The 17308-nt window shown below is 34.2% G+C and overlaps 1 protein-coding gene across 4 annotated transcripts in view; it reads right to left on the minus strand.

Annotated features, from left to right (window-relative positions):
• Nucleotides 1–1460: 1460 nt before the first annotated feature.
• The window catches only part of LOC108748761 (trichohyalin-like), a 47818-nt gene continuing 31970 nt past the window's right edge, over nt 1461–17308 (minus strand). For 2 of the 4 annotated variants that reach the window (XM_018487080.1, XM_018487081.1), the window contains 4 exons: nt 7471–7703; nt 3397–6304; nt 2574–2751; nt 1461–2058 (listed from right to left, as the gene is read on the minus strand). In XM_018487080.1, the coding sequence (XP_018342582.1) occupies nt 1807–2058; nt 2574–2751; nt 3397–6304; nt 7471–7699 (3567 nt within the window). In that variant the 5' untranslated portion in view covers nt 7700–7703 and the 3' untranslated portion in view covers nt 1461–1806. Of the gene's footprint in view, nt 2059–2573; nt 2752–3396; nt 6305–7470; nt 7704–8105; nt 8585–17308 lie in introns of those variants that run through there. The other 2 variants (XM_018487083.1, XM_018487079.1) reach the window with 2 other exon arrangements.

The raw sequence follows: 17308 nt of genomic DNA on the forward strand, positions 1-17308 counted from the left end.
TTGAATGGCCTCGTTATCGGCTACGGCAAACGAAACGACAAAAAAAAAGGAGTCGGGGAAAAAAAGACGATGATACAGATAAATGTAATATAATTGGAAGTTATATTCGTTATCAAATATTGTAAGCGATTAACGCGCGTAAATGTACGAGTCATCAGTTAGAAATCTTTTTTATTCGGAAGTAAATTTGTATTATCAATATCATAATATTTTATATAATATATTTTCTTATTTATAATATTAGGCACTTATAAAGCACGAGAATTATTTTAAAAAAGATTAAAAAAAATGAATGTGTAATTTTTTCACATTTTGCAATGTAATTTGAAAGAGCATACAGACGTGTCAGTGTCGCGGCAAGTTAATCAAATTTTACGTGCGTAATGAAGTTTGATTGTAGCACGAAAACTCTGACAGGTGTTTCGGGTTATACAAGTACAGATAACTTTATTGCTTTCTTTGTGTATGTTACATAAATATTCGTCTGGTTATAACACATTAGAGCCTACCTTCTATATCACATGTGGAAAAAAGCTGCAAAGATACTTGTCTTGGCTACGTACAAAAGATTTACAATACTTTTCGCTGTGTTTATACATGCAAACGTGACGACAAAACGTGTCATAAGTTTGTCGAAAATATTTTTTCTTTACAGAGCTTTACATATGTATGTACGTAACTTTACACGCGCTACGCGAGGCAGTGCTACAATGTTGACTACCGATTAATATTAAACATTAATTGATTACTATTCTACAAAACACACGTTTTATTAATCTCCGACATTACTTAAAACAAATACTGCTTGCTACATTTTAAAAGTTGAATCTTTTAAACGTTTCTTAGACTATCGTTAATTACTAGTCGCACTATATAAATTTGTCTAATGTACACTATCGTAGAAATAAGCGGATAAAAAAATATTTACGTTTTTGTTCGTAATTATTATAATAAAATAATATATGTTCTTCATTATATTATACGATGACTTTTAGCATAAAAAAAGAGTTTAATATTCTTTGTTGATTATTTTTATTCCTGATTTAAACTACCTTTTTTCAAAGTATACCTAGTCTTATACATTATTTATTCTCTTCTGTAGAGAAGATAGAATTTTGTAAATAATTAGAAATCACAAATAATTGTATTGCCGGATGTAAAAAAATTGATGTATTTTTAAATTTAAAAAATTGATAATTTTTAAATGTTCACGACATTTTCCTATTTTTCGATTTTCTATCTCTAATATTTTTAAATATTTTTTAGCACATTTATATTTTACGTCAAATATAGGTAAATATATTTTACAATTTATTCAAAATACGTTAATAATATTTCAGTGTAGATTTTAACATTCAATATATTAAATTCAATTTTTAATGTTTTTTTTATTTTTCATTGAATTTTATCGTAAAAATATTATATTTCTATAAAGTGAAATATTGATTTATGATAGCTTTTTGTTTAATTTTGAGTTATTAAAATTACTAATATTGTGTCAAGTAAAAAAATATATATCAAGGTCTTCCGTTCTGCAAATATTTAAGTCAACTTACTGAGTTTTTCTATCCAATGAGCGACACAAATATTTGTACAGAGTCACACATGCACAAATTGATTTGAAGAACAGTAACTTGAAACTTTTCGCGCGCGCGTGTGTGTGTGTGTGTGAGAGAGAGAGAGAGAGAGAGAGAGAGAGAGAGAAAGATTTCCGTCGGTGTTGAAGAGTTTTTCCTTCTTTTTTCTTGTCTAGTTGATATTCGTCTCTCCAAAAGTAAAGGCTGAATCTTATTGATGTTATTAGTTTTACGAGTTAGCATAGAACTTCAGAACTTCTGCTCTGGCAGCGTCCGCAACAGACCCTCTACACGGGTTAGGATCCCAATTAATCCCGGGGCAGCCCAACGATTCGAAACACTTTACGAGACGATTGTTATTGGATGAACAACAATGAACAACTGCCCAAACGCATGGAGTAGGGCTCTGAGCAGGTGGTCTCGGTGTTGGGGGGACAGGAAATTGTGCCACTTGTACACCTTCGCGATGCGGGTTGATTCCCTAAAAATAATCATTGAACTTTGAATCCATCTAATTCTAATTATTAATTATCAATTACGATAGAATTATCAAAATATTTATAATAAGCACCATAAAGAAAAAAAAAAATATATATATATCTATTTGTATCGTGCATAATTCAAATTGCAAAAGTAACAATGTCTTATTACGTTTAGCACATATTTGTACTTTTTTTTTTTTCTCTAAAATTATTGCAATTTTCGGAGAAAATATTACAAGAAAGTGCTAAAGAGACAGAGAGAGGGGCGATGCTGCTCAGCGTTCAGTCAATTAAGTGAAACAAAACAGGGACTGAAGGCTTGTTGGGTCGAAGGGACACGAACCCGCCGCAACTTCTCCCTGATTTAATGAAGCGCGCTTTAGTTTGGTAGCGCGAGACAATTGGCGACCACGAGATCGAATTCGTCAGTGAATAAACCGCCGGTGGACAACCGAATCGGGTTTACGCGATCGAAGTGCGGTGAAGTGTTTTGACAGACAAATGGAGGACTTACTGTAAAATCGATCTCGTTGTTGAAACCGCCCCTCGATATCACTGGTGGCGAGACGGGCGACGTCGGCGAGGAGCCACCAGGACGGACTATTATCCTTGCGCTCACCGGCAGAGAGTTTAGTCTGGCTAGTTCTTGTCGTCTCCACTGATCGGTCTCCTTCCGTCTGTGCTCTCTCATTCTACAGCAGATGGAAATATAGGATCGTATGATTATCGGATGATTCGAATGAATAAACTCTTGCCTTGATGATACGCTTGGAATATTTCTATAATTAAAGTCGCACTGTTCACAGTCTTTAATATATCGCTATTGTTGATATTTAAAATTTCACGCGATTGGAAAAATATCTCAGGTAGCACAAGCGAAATTTATTGCATTAAACTACAAGAAAATCTCTATTAAGTTAGCAAGATCAAATTGGATCTGTTGGAATATTTAGTACTCTTTTACTACAAGAAAGGCGATAATATCTTTCAACTCATAATTACTAGTAAATATTATATTAATATAAACATAAAATAAAATAAGAATAAAAAAGGAACATGTCAGGGATATCATCATTTATATTTTTTATTGTTATTTTAGACTCTCATTATATGAAATATACTTTACGCGATTTCAATTTTATCGCAATAATACCTGCACTTGGAAATAATATTAGTCGAAAGAAATACCAATAAAACAAAAAGAAACAGAGACAAATGATAGTAGTAACGAACATTGAATGCTGCGAAGCGCATCAGCTCGAATAAAGTTCACTGGCGTCGCGCCAAGTAAAAACTTCATTTTTGCAAAGCACGTGCTCTAAGGACCACTTATATACCTGCTCTCTTCCTGTTGTCGTCTCTCGGCTTCCAATCTTTGCCTTTCGCGCTCTGCCGTCGCTCGCCTGGCTTCTTCGGCTCGCATCAAATTACTCGGATTAGGCCGGCTATCCTGTCGTCTTCTGTGCTCTGCCAAAAGACGAGGATCCTGGTGGTAGATCGGCCTAGTTTCTGGTTGTTTCGTCCTACCAATTTCGTTCCTGGATCGTTGCTTCAACATCTCCTGCCTCCTTCTCTCCTTCTCGGCCCGCATCCTCGCTATCTCCAGTAGCGACTGCTGCCTGTTCTCCTTGTACCTCCTAGATTGCTCTCTCCTCGCTTCATCTTCTCGCCTGGCCGCCTCCTCTCGCATCCGTTGCTGCCGTAACCGTCTCTCTTCTTCCTCCTCCCATTGTCGCCTGGCGAGTTCCTTCCGTCGCTCTTCCGCCTCGTACCTCTGCCGCCTTTCCTCCTCCAACCTTCTCGCCGTCTCTTGTTGCGTGCGTCTGACTTCCTCTGGTGAGCTTCGTGGATCGATATACGTAGGCGCCGACGGTCCGTGGCCTCTCCTCACTCCTGGATCGGGATATCTGTCGCGACGCCTGGCTTCCTCGATCAGTCTTCGCTCCTCGAACCAGTTACGAGCGGCTGTGGTCGATTGATTATCTCTCGATGGCACATTCACCGGTTGATTCCTCCTGATGTAATCCTGTAGTTTTCTCTCTTCTTCTTGTCTTTTACGCTGCTCCTCCAGTCGTCGATGGTACTCTTCGTCATTTCTACTCACATTCATCCGCGGATCTTGGTGCTCTTCGGGTCTATAGCGTCGTTTCTCTTCTTTCGATCTTTGATCAGCATGATTGACATTGATAGGTCGATTTCGCGTGATATATTCTCGCAATTTCTGTTCTCGCTGTCTTTCTTCTTGCTGTCGTTTTTTCTCGTCTCGATCGTGCTGTCTGATATCGTTCGGATGACTGACTGAATGTTCCGCGTGCATTAAATTCGATGGCTGCTGTCGTCTTCTCTCATTTTCATCCTCTTGCCTCTTCTTCTCTAACCATTCTCTGCGACGGTCTTCTAATCTTCTTTTATCATTTTCGGAAAGATTTCTCATTGAATCTTGACGCCTTCTTGCCTCTTCTTCTCTTTTTCTTTGAGCTTCTTGTTGCGACCTGTATTGCTCCTGCCTTCTTGTTTGTTCTTCTTCTAATCGTTTTCGCAGTTCTTCCTCTCGTCTCTTCATTTCTTCATCATAAAGTCTTCGTTTCCTTTCATCATCTTTTATGAAAGTTTTAGAACCCGGTTTTTTTAAATTCTCCTCTTGCCATTTGCTTTGTGGCCTTCTTTTAATTTCTTCTTTTTGTAATCTTCGTTCTTCTTCCTCTCGTCTTCTTAGCTCTTCCTCGTTTCTTCTAATCGTCTCCTGCATTTGGGCTGCTTCTTGCTTTTGTCTTTCTTCCATCTGCCGTCGCATATCTTCGTTATCTGTACGACGTGTTGTGATGTCCATCCTTTCACGATATTCCTCGTATTGTCTTCTTCGTAATTCATCTCTTTTCTTTTTCTCTTCCTCCTCCCGTCTATTCGGCAGCGTTTGATTGGTCGATGCCTGTTGCATTTGTCGCAAATACTCTTCTTCCCTTCGTTTTTGCTCAAGTAATTTCTCGTACTCTTGTCTAACACTATCGATGTCAGTATTTAATCCATGATGCTGGTCACGTCTTCTAGATGTGTCTTGATGGTATCGCATCTCGTGCTGCCTGCGACGTTCATTCACGGTCTGCAACTCGTCGCTGGACACGACACCTTCATCCTCACCGAAGCCCCAATCGATCGACCGTCTCGTGCGCTTCCGTTCGCTTCTACCGTCCGCAAATCCCTTAGTATTTGCTTCGGCAAGCCACAGCAACTGCCGACCATGATTCCTGCTGGCGCCGTTATCACCGTCCAATAAAATGGTTTCTCGCTTTGGTTTGACTTCCTCGTAATTCTTAATTTTGAGATCTGTCAGAGATCGCTTGGTCTTCTGACGAGTTATTAATTCACTAGAATTTATTGGGATGGATCCACCCAAATCTCCTCGTTCTGGTAACTTCTCTAGTCGCCTAAACTCATCCAGATGGTCAGAATTCAAATGGCTGGCATCCATATCTCCCCTATTTGGCTTGTTTCTTTTCGTGGTAGTCTCCAGTCTCTTGAGTTTGAGAAGCTCGTCCATTTCCTCATATTCTTCTTCATCGTACGACAGAACGTCGTCAAGATCCAAGGATACCGGCGACACGTTTAGCAACACGGACGGAGCTGGCACCTCGCCCTTCTCCTTGTCAGGCGTATCTATCGATCTTTTCGTCTTGTGGGACAACAACGACGCTTCGAGACCTTCGCATCCAACCTGTAGCTCCGGCACACCACCAACATCGAAGGCGTCTTTGTTTATCAAAGGAGTTTCGGTCCGTTGTTCTTCGAAAAAATTTGATTGTTTGTGATTACTTGTTATTGACTTAATTTCTGTTGTCTTTGTCTTTGAATTCAAATGACCCGTCTTTTTCGGAGCTTTGCTCTTATTTCTCGACAGTAAATTTGTAGAGGGCGTGGTTGCGGTCAGTAGAGTCTTCTCTTTGGATAGGTCTAGTTTGTATATTTCCATCGATCCTGGGCCTTGATCCTGAAATGTGTCGTCTGCCACAAAGGGGTCGTCTAAAAGATCTGAAGGGGATACCTTCGCTTCGCGCGAAAGCGTTTCCGGCATCTCGTAGCCGTAATCGACTTTGTCGGCCGCGAATTCCGCGCCGGCGATATTCGGTAACCGCCTCTGCCAGCCTGAAAAGGGGTACATTCGCTTTGACGAGACAATGTCCTTCAAGAGACCTTCAAGCTGAAAATCTCGCTCGGTATATTTGGCATCGTGAGATAGAGCTCCTGATTCTGAAAAATATAATTAGACCCTTTTTTTATGTCAAAAATTAGATATACTTAGAAAATTAATTTTAACTATTTTTGCACACATTGATACACAGCTGAAAATATGGATTTAATTTAGAAATTTAATTTACGAGGGAGATTCTCTTTAAAAGATATTTAATAACGATTTCATACTCGGCTAAACTAATATAGTTGCATACTACAGTGACATGAGTAATGCTCGACGCTAATTTATTTCTTCGAAATTCTTGCGTGCTGTTATAATATAAAGATTTATGTGTGTGTATATTACTCGAAAAATATATATCATCATTATTCTCCTAAATAATAGCTTCCGTTCTAAAATTTTTTTTACATTAATTTGTGTAAAAAAAATTAATAATTTTTTGTATGATATTTTTGCATAGATATCTTTTGAATTTACTTCATTTATTTTATTAGCAAAATATTCTATTTACTTTTTTTTTTAAATATTTTTTTTAATTTGAAAATTTATAAAGGACACAATACTGCCATGTAATTATTATTGTATTGACAACATAATATATTAACACAAGTCTTTAGATTTTTTATATTTTGAATTTTAATATTATCTTCTTATCAACTTAACACGAGAAATGAAAATAATTGTATTTAAGATTGAACGCATGTTGAAAATTTTCGAACTTTTAACAATCGTGAACAGTATTCATGTGATATTGGAGTTGCATAAAGACGATGAGCAAAGAGACTTTAATTCATCAGAAAGTCGGGACAAACGGATTTCCACCAGTTAGGCCGATTCGTCACGGAGCGTTTGTTCCATCTTCATTACACAGCGCGACAGAATTAAATCGTAAATTGAGTTAAATACTAAAATAGAGCAATATACATTTCTATATATTTACTCTCCTTGTCTCCTGAGAATATCAAATAGAGATAAAAGTATTAAAAGTATTTTACAAAATAAAATTTACATTTAAAATCATAATATCCTTACATCTTTTCTACATATTTTTTTTGTATGTAGAGGAAGAGAAAGAAATCAGAAAGATTTATACTAGGCTTTTCCTGATATATTCTCAAAATGACAATCTTGTATTAGACATTAGCTCTTGAGTTGACAGCGGAACACAATATGATGCTTTATTTTGCTCAGCTTGACATAGCACTGTAAAAATCTGACATACCCTCTGTGGAGATCGACCTTCGCGAGCCGATCCAAAGGTCGAGAGGTTGATCCTCGACTGGATCGTGATCCTTCCAGACTCCAGTGCGGTCCCGTTGAACCCTAGCGTGTCGGCGTGGAGATACGGGGGAGTATTGATCGTGAGAGAGGCGGAGGGTGACTGCTTCTCCTACCAGAACCGCCACCGTCAGCCAGACCGTGGCCAGAACCACTGTCACCCGTGGTTGCATCCTTCTGCAATCAAACGGGTATTCCCTCGTTATTCCACCTTAGTCAAGCTCTTCACAGCATTCTGACCTCAATTCTGACTTACGTGGAATTCTTAATATCATAATTCTTTGATACATCTGAGTTTATCGCATTTTTTTTTAAACTTTTAGTTAAAGTTCCTTGACATAAAATTATAATAGTATATAAAAAGCAGAAAATCTAATAGCATCAAAACACTGTTTTTTATATTACTATTTACATATGGTACAGTTATCTACAATAAAAACTGAAGTAGGTACTGATATTTTCGCGTGATACGAATAAAGTCTTTCTCTTAATGTACGTATGCGAATTATCTTTTAAGAAATAGATTTTTTTTTTTTTCGTAAAATAAGCTGCAATTGAAGACGAATTTCAAAGACTTACCTATATATCATTCAAACGCAAGCATGCAAACCAATGCGCTCCAAGCAGTACCACTCTCAGAATATACCGCGAAGAATAACGTATTCACTGTAACAACCATCTAATACGCGAATCTTCTTATTCCCAAAAGGGAAAGCTAGCTCGGCTCTCCCTGACTTTGAATCTCAGACAACCATCTCTCTCGTCACTCCGTCCGCGAGCTACTCCAGCATCTTTCAAAGGACGTCGCTTTACCGAGAAAGATGAAAGCAGGCACAAGACAGCCTGCCTGTCTGTCTACCGTGCAACTCTCGAACTACTGTCGAACTAGCCCTCTTGTCTCTTTGATTCTCGCTCCAGCTCTTCCTACACACGAATCTGCCGCTACTTTGCGAGCGACACTTGGAGCACACCTTTCTCAGCGAAGCGAGAAAACGAGAAGAACGGGGAGATAGAGAAAGGTCGATATCAACAGCGGATCGAGTGATCTTGACACACTGCCCGCGTCAGGCCGAAGTGGCTAAACTTAATACCGTGGCGAAGGAGAAGGCCGCTCGCTAGAATCAACTCTCGCGTGTGCATGACATGCGCCAATTGACTTCCGCCAACTGACGTCACGTTTCTCTCTGTTTCTCTTTTCTTCTCTTTCTCTGGCTTTTCGTAGACCCGTCAGTCGAATTGACCAAAGAATCACTGGTAATTTCGGCCAAATTCAACTGATGATTTTCTTCGTTTCTCGACACGCGAAATATCACGCGATGCTGAGGTATCGCGGAATTTTAAGATACTTGGAGGAGATATATGTGTCAATCGTCGTTCATGATTTTTATGATGATATAAATGACATAATATACAGAAAATACAAACATAAAATAAATCAATAAAATCAAAGGCTCTAAAGAAAATTCTAAAAAACAATAAATAAAATGCCAATTTGAGCCGACACTGGTTATAAGTGTGTAATATATAATATCATTTATTCAAAGTGAATATTAAACGTAAATAAAATGCCAATTTGAGCCGACACTGGTTACAAGTGTGTAATACAATATATAATATCATTTATTCAAAGTGAATATTATACGTTTCGACCTACGGTCAAGGTCCTCTTTAGTACGAAAGATAAAATTAACAAAATTACATAATGATAGCGCATATACGTATAAACTAATAACATAAAAAAGAAGAGGAAACGCATAGTGGTGATGTCCAAGTTAATCTTGGTCATTTAATTACTAAGTTAACTAAAAAGAAAAATATTTCGTTTTAAAAAAAACGACAATCCTAAGAGTTGTAAATAATTAAAAAGTTATAAAATGCTAACATGAGAAAAAATGGTAAAAACTTACATGACTATCAAGATTGAACTAATTGTATAAGATTTTGTTGCACATGTTCCATTAAACTGGTCCATTTACTATATAATGCAAATGTGAATAAATTAAAAAGTTAATATAAATAACAGTAGAAAAACCAATTTTAGTTCACTTATATGAAACAAATTTTAAAGATATAAGATACGACATAACCGTTTGGTAGACAGATGTAAAATGAAAGTGAGAGCAACAGTAAACAACAGAACATGTACTTACAAAGAAAATAAGTAAAAATATAAATAATAAATAACAAAGTATAAACAATATAGATTGGAAGCATTACGTCTCTGAAAATAAATCAATATATAATAGATCAAGAGAAAGTGTATTGTTTTGCAAATTCAGGCCTTATTTCTTAATGTGTATCATCTCTGATAACAAAATAAATCAGTGAGATTAGGACAGAGAGAAATTTATTTAAATTTCCGACATATATACTATATATTATATATTCTACTAATAATTATAATTACTATATATGTAATATATATATTACTATTTTATTAATTATTTATTTAAAATTATGAAATATATAGTTGTAGAATGAATTATAGAAATTTTATATATATATATATATATATATATAAATTATAAAGTGTATAAATTTAGTATGATTATCATATTATAATTTATATATATATAGACAAAATTGTACTTTATATGATAACCAATTTTTTTTTAATTATTTTTTTAGAAAGTATTTTTTTAATAGCGACAGATATAGCGAGAGATTATAGTGAGTGGTTTAGATTTTGTCATTGCAGTCAGTAGATCAGCGCAAGTTATTCTTAGCTACTTATTTAGCGTCCAAAGGAAGCGCGGTTGATCGGACGCTCTATAGCAGATATAAATTCATATCATCATAAAGTCAATTAGAGCAATCATTTCTCTTTTCTTCTATTCGACGGATCTTACGCCACAATTTGCTACTAGAATAACGTATATCTTTTTTGTTATTATGCGTTACTAAATTACGATGCTATTATGTATTGATTTATAAGTTTTATGAGATTGTTTTTTATGTATATATACATACATAGTGTATCTTAGCGATATAGCGATTAAACCAACTTAAGTGAGAGGAATGTAATTTCAAACAAGAGTGTGTGATACATTTTTAAGTACGCGAATGAGAAAATATCCCGATGAATGAGGATTTATTAGTTGCCATAAGCAAATGTGATTTAATGACGAAATATGTATATTATTCGCGGCGATACAACGAGATATGATCGTAATATATTACAGGACGATATATCACAGTTTTTCCGATATTGGCATAACAAGAATAATAATCCGCTGACAATCGGCAAATGCATAATTACGAGGAATATATATTGAAAGACATTATTGCAGACTATAATGGAGTCGACAACCTATGCCTGTATCAAGTGTCTCTAATTACTAGTTATTACAATATAATGCTCGATTGTGCAAGTAGAAGAGTGATTAATTAATAATAGGTCCGCGTTTGTAATTAAATAGTGGCAAACTCATGTTTCAGGCGAAACTCTACCTTGTAAACTACAATTACGTTTAGCACGAAACGAGATATATAGTGCAGTTCTGCCAAAGTACTTCATTCGCTTGCATACATATTCATGCCTATCGATATCGATTTATCTGCCTCACTGCAGAATCCACACAAATATCTTTATAAGAAGTCAAAATATCGTATAAGACATTTTTACAATTTTATGCAAGATTTTACTTAATATTATTAAATAAAACGAGGACATTATGTTTCATGAGTTGATTGTGAACGAATTGTTTCGTTATATTTTACTAAGAACAAATAGGTACCTAATATCTTGACATAAAAATAGCATTTGAAATTATTATATAAATTTGTGTGTATTACAAATGATCATATTTAGCGCTAAATACGGAGACACAAATACGGATTGAAGCAGTAATTTGTTCCTTGAAAATAAAGCTAATTTTAGATTAATTTTTATAAGAAAATAAGCTTACTATGTTCTTGCACGGATCTTAAATTATTATAGGAATGCTCACGGCGTTGTATGAACCTAATTGCACGAATTGTTGTAGACAAGGCGGATTAAAGTCTGCCAATAGTCCATATAGTTTCATTTCTCTTTTCCCCTATCTAACTCTCTACCTATCTCGCCATCTTTTTTCAATTTATCTCGTATACCCGAGACAATGGCGACGACTGGAACGAACTTTCCTTCACATCTAACTTCTAAAGGAGAAAATCGCTACAATCGTGTCTCTTATTGTAAATAAGGTCAGGATACGTCAAGGATTCTAAAAGTGGAAGACAAACACATGTGGAAAATACGATTTTCAACGAGTGTTACGTTAACCTTCTACTGATATATAGTTGATTAAAGAAAGGTTTATATTTATATTTTGAGATATATAGGTAATATTCATTAAAACAACATTGAGAGAAAAATTTAAGAAACTAGGTTATAAAACAAACACTAATGAGTCAGTTTTTGTCATCACTATAAGAAGTGCTTTATACAGTTCCTATTGTCATATCCTTCAGTTCTACGTATTATAGAGAATCACGCACTTTTATGCGTATACTTAGCTGCTCTCAGATTTCCTGATAGATATGCGTTGAATACACATTCTTGCAGAGTTGATACATTATTGATAGGTATTAAATATATTAAACTTTACTTTTACTAAAAATCTAAGGGATCAAGGTCTAAAAACAGAGGATTTGACAAGTAAAACTACTGGAATTTTCCAATCCATTATCCATTAAATGTCTAAGTTAGATATTGTTAGACGATGCGTAGAAAATGGAATAGTGCCTTATTGTGCATGAACCGTATCAGTTGCCCTTAAAGGGCACTTCGATCCGCAGTTTACAGCTAGCATTTTACTTACTAATGAGGTGACATACAACTAAAGGTTGTAAAGCATCTCTTATGGTGACAATAAAGACCCATATCTTAATAAACAATTAAAGACAATAAAGGTCTATATCTCAATAAATGTTTTAGGATCTATTTTTACTGGATACTACCTTTTTTTTAATAAATATTACCTACTTTTAAAATATGTAATTTTTTATCACTCTGTATTTGCAATTAACTTAATGAGATGTAGAAATGCAAAATGAATGAAATAGGATATTTTTTGCATTTTTTATACGTATCTTCTGCTGCTTATGTTTTCTTCCATACACTTTCTTATAATATAGACATGAATTGCATTGTATTTTCTTTCAGTATTGTTATTCATGTGTTTTTCATTTTATTGCATTTACAATTTTAATATGTAGAATGTCTTAAACGAAAACGACGATTTTGCTGAAATATTCAAAAAATTTAACTAGATCTGAAAATAATTTTGTAAGACGCGCTTAAGCTGATTGCTAGAATATCAAAATTTTTTGCAACATTATTCATTATGCTTGAATTTCCTATATAATTATTCGATGGGCTAACAAAAAATTTTCAAATTAGTATGTAGTAAAATTTTTAGATATTTTAACAAAATCTTCTTTGTGCGGAAATTTAACCTATTATACTTTTTTCTTTATTTTTCTTTAATAAAAATTAACAAATTATTAAATCCAGTGATAAATATAAAAAAGAATTATCTATTTTCCATTGTTTATAACTTAATATATTCAGTATTTTTATTAATAAAAAATGAATTTAGTTTCTATTGAAAAATCTGTGAATAAATTAATGCATAATAGATTTGGGATATTTCGCAATTCATGAATGTAATAATATATTATCATATACTTGAATATTTTACATTCTTGTTGAAATACTCGTATCGAAAATCTCAGAACTTCTGTCGAATTATCGATTTTCGACGTTGATTTTACCGAATCGTGAGCAGTTTGTGCGAGGTGCAGTTCGAAAACTGCCGGAAAAATGGTCGTCTGGGGATTTGGGGAAGCGACGAGATACAAGTGGTACGGTTTATTATGCGGCACGCGAAATCGGATTAGGATCACGTTCGATGCGAATGCGTATATATCTCGATTGCCGATAATAACGCGGTGAATATAGCACTAAAACAGTCGCTAAAAACGATGTTTGCCTATTGTACAGTTTGTCTATACGTACAATCTCTCGGCCTATGCGCTATTGATCGCACCGCTTTCGACCTGATTTTTTGTAGATAACGCATTAAAATATTGGAAACTTTATGCGAGTCTCCGGTATATACACGTTGTGCGAATGCAATGTACATTCACGCGAGGTGAACGTGATTTTTTTCTATTAAACTAACCTCATATGTATCTTTATCACGCACGATTATAAATTTTCCCGCCACGAGCGTCGAAATTTTAATGGTGGTCGTTATGTCTTTCGCTACAAGAAAGATGCATAATGTATCGAAAGCGAACATTAGCGTAGCAATATATTGCGTATAGAATGATTCAGTATCGTGGAATATCATAAGAGAACCGAATACATGAAGTTTTCTCAGTGTAGAATTTTTATGAAGAGCACAAATATTTGACTTTATGACTTTTAAAAATTTTCTAGAAAAATATTTATCTATCAATACTGTGAGAGAAAAATTGTTGACACTTATTACTGTAACTTATTAGTGTTACTATAATTGTGATTATTACTACTATAATGTTAGTAACAATAACTAGTTAGTAAAATATGTATACTTTTATCAACGTATAGTTGACAATCCTCCGAAAATAGCTACAATCGTAACTATTATTACTGTAAAAAATTTGCAATTGTAACTTAACTACAATTTATAGTCATTGCAACAATTTTTATAATAATAATTATAATTATAATCATTTTCGATTGCTAATTATAATATATATATATATATATATATATTTGTTGATAGCACTATATATAGCGCTGTTATATTATTATTAATATTACAGCAGTAATAATCATAATTATAGCACGTATAATTATAACACGTATTTATAGTTATAAAATAATTTTTCTTTCAGTGAAAATTTAATATTCATTATTACTGCTATAAGTTGTCTATCAGAGCAACGCGGCAACCAGAGGTCTTCGGCGATATCTTAATTGAAGAGCTTTTCCTTGGTGGAATCAGAAGAAAAGTGGCATTAGCATATTAAAGTGTGCCGCGTTGTACAAGAGCTTTGCCGGTTGGGAGGTTAATTGCGACTTAATAGGCGGTCCCGCTTTCTGCCATTACTACCGTTATTCAGCATTACAACGCGCGAATTTCTCAACACAGAATGCGAGATACCGCAATGATGATTTATTTCTTTAAGCAAATCACGTTCAAGTGCATAAATAACATCGATCCCCATGTCGTAAATCGAGGCACGAAATGTTTTTCTCTCCTACCGTTTTATGTCGGGCAATGCATTGATGTCTCGGCTATAAACTCATATGTCATCGTTACAATTGAAATACAAAGTTGGCGATATTACATGAAATAAAAAACAAGAGAGACAAAAATCTTGGAAAAACATGGTATTTGAGAGGAGCGATATTAGAGTTACAAAATTTGCGATGAAGTTGTCCAGCTTTTTTCTACAGCGCGCTAATAAAAATGCACAAATAACGAGTTATTCGAAAGATGTATATTGACGGTAGTGAATATTCCGAAAGAAATTTGCATTTTTCCTTCCCTGAGAAAAATTTAATCCGCGGTTTATTGTAGATCGTTAAAAGCTCTCTCTTTTCCCTTTTATTCCCAACTTGTATTCTTAAGCGTTTAAGTATTCCGGCAGTGATCTCTTAAGATCGAATATTTTTTAAATATTTTTAATTTTTTGCAGATATGAATGTTTCTTACAATTGTCTTCCGCATTATAAGAATTTTTGTTGTAATTCCTTGATCATGTCTTGTTACTATAGCTATAACAATTAAGAGACTGTCTTTGCCAAGTAACTTTGCCATATAATGAGGCGATTATCCACAAAGCAATAACCGTGCTTAGCGACTTTAATTGTTATTATATTGCAACGCCATAATTGGACGACATCGGTAACTTTCGATTGAAATAACGGATATACTTTCGTAATTACGAGACACTCTCATTCCAACGCTAATCCATTTCCTCCGCATCTAGCAATTCGGAAACGCCGATTGCAAATTATTTCCTGATCTAAGCATCTCCTCCGTATTCGATTTACGGATGCAATTTGCATCGATCGATTTTATATACTAAAAAATTATTTGAAGTATTTAAAAAAAGAGAAAAGTTAAATGCTATATATAATGATTGAGAATATATTCTACGTTTAACCAGAGAATAGCATTTATTTGGATTTTTTGTTGAAGAAAACTAATTATATATTTTAAATGTTTTATCGAACAATTGGATTGTACAGGCAATATTGCGTATCGTCACCGATCGATTAGCGTTCGCTTAATTAAGGAAAAACGATGATCAAGCAAAAAGTGTTACCTAATTAACGTAAGCACCCGCATTGCTGTTGATCATCGGGCTCTTTGTTAAATGCAATTACTTATTAATGCTGAGCGATTTGTATGGACGTACTAACGAGAGTATTAAAAAAAATAATGACCTCATTTGTCTGATAATGTAATTGTGCGAAATCGCTAGACAAATAAAGAATCGCGTTTCATCATCAATTACATTCCTTTACATTCCGAGATGTTATCCGATCCGCATTCTACCGAATTAACCTTAATTTAAATCTTTTCCTTCATCATTGGAAAGATAAGAGAAGCAATGAAAAGATGAGAGTAAATATTAATACTAATATTAATAATGATGTTTTAAATATTAAAATAAAACTTAGTTAAATATATTTTAAAATATATTAAAATATCAGAATTTCATAAGAATTAGAAAAATGAAAATTGCAAATATTAATAAAAATCATCCAATTCACAAAAGCAAAAAGGATAAAAATCCTTTCAGGTTACGCAATAAAGGTCTACTTAATCTCGTCTAAAAATCGATGATTAGAAAACAAGTACTTTCTATGAAAAAAACATTTGCTTTTATTGGTGATTTTAATATATTTACTATTACTTTTTTCATAAATCTCGTAGGAAAAAATATTTTTGAAAATTATCTCTCTGCAACATATGATAACGCAACAAATGATCATTTAAAATCATTATTGATGAGAAACATATAGACGATAAACCAATGCAATTGATTTTCTATTAAAAAATTTTTGCTATTTTTGATCTCAAACGGCTACTCTTATACTTTGCAACGCTTTAATTCTGGATAAACCAGCAAATTGCATGGAAAATAGAAGAAAGATGCGTTGAGAGAGAGAGAGAGAGAGAGAGAGAGAGAGAGAGAGAGAGAGAGAGATTGAGAAAGACACAGTTTTATTGTACTCTGGAATATGAGGGTGAGATAGGAGGGGGGATAGGAGGCAATCTGGATACGCCTGATGAGATTCTATTCGTATCCCGCAGGAAATTATATTAAAAGTCAATAGTGCTTTTATCATTAGGGCTATTATCCTCTCAAGTATTATATATTACAACAGATTTGCACGTTATGATCCTCTTGGGAAGATCGACTTATGACATTGCTTATTAAAATTTTTCATATTCTTTTCTAGGGTAATAATTACTTTTCTTTCGTATACAATTATTACTTCTTTGTATTATTTTCGTTACCTTCAGTTCTTTTTCTCTTTGAGTATTAATGAAAATATTTCCTCTCTCTTTTTTTTTTCTCGTAGCAAATGAAATTGAACTTATGTATGTGCAGCTTACGTGTAATTAAGCAATACGCTAAACGAGAGTTTTTTTTACGATGGATAATTAAGGATTCACACTTACTTTTTAATGAATATTATAATAAGATCAGCTGTATGAAGTTAAAATTTGATTTAAAAACATGAGAAAATTGTGTAAGATTCGATAAGTTTAGATTAACAAATTCTGAAA

The sequence above is a fragment of the Trachymyrmex septentrionalis genome, unplaced genomic scaffold (assembly GCF_001594115.1).
Source record: "Trachymyrmex septentrionalis isolate Tsep2-gDNA-1 unplaced genomic scaffold, Tsep1.0 scaffold24, whole genome shotgun sequence".
Lineage (NCBI taxonomy): Eukaryota > Metazoa > Arthropoda > Insecta > Hymenoptera > Formicidae > Trachymyrmex > Trachymyrmex septentrionalis.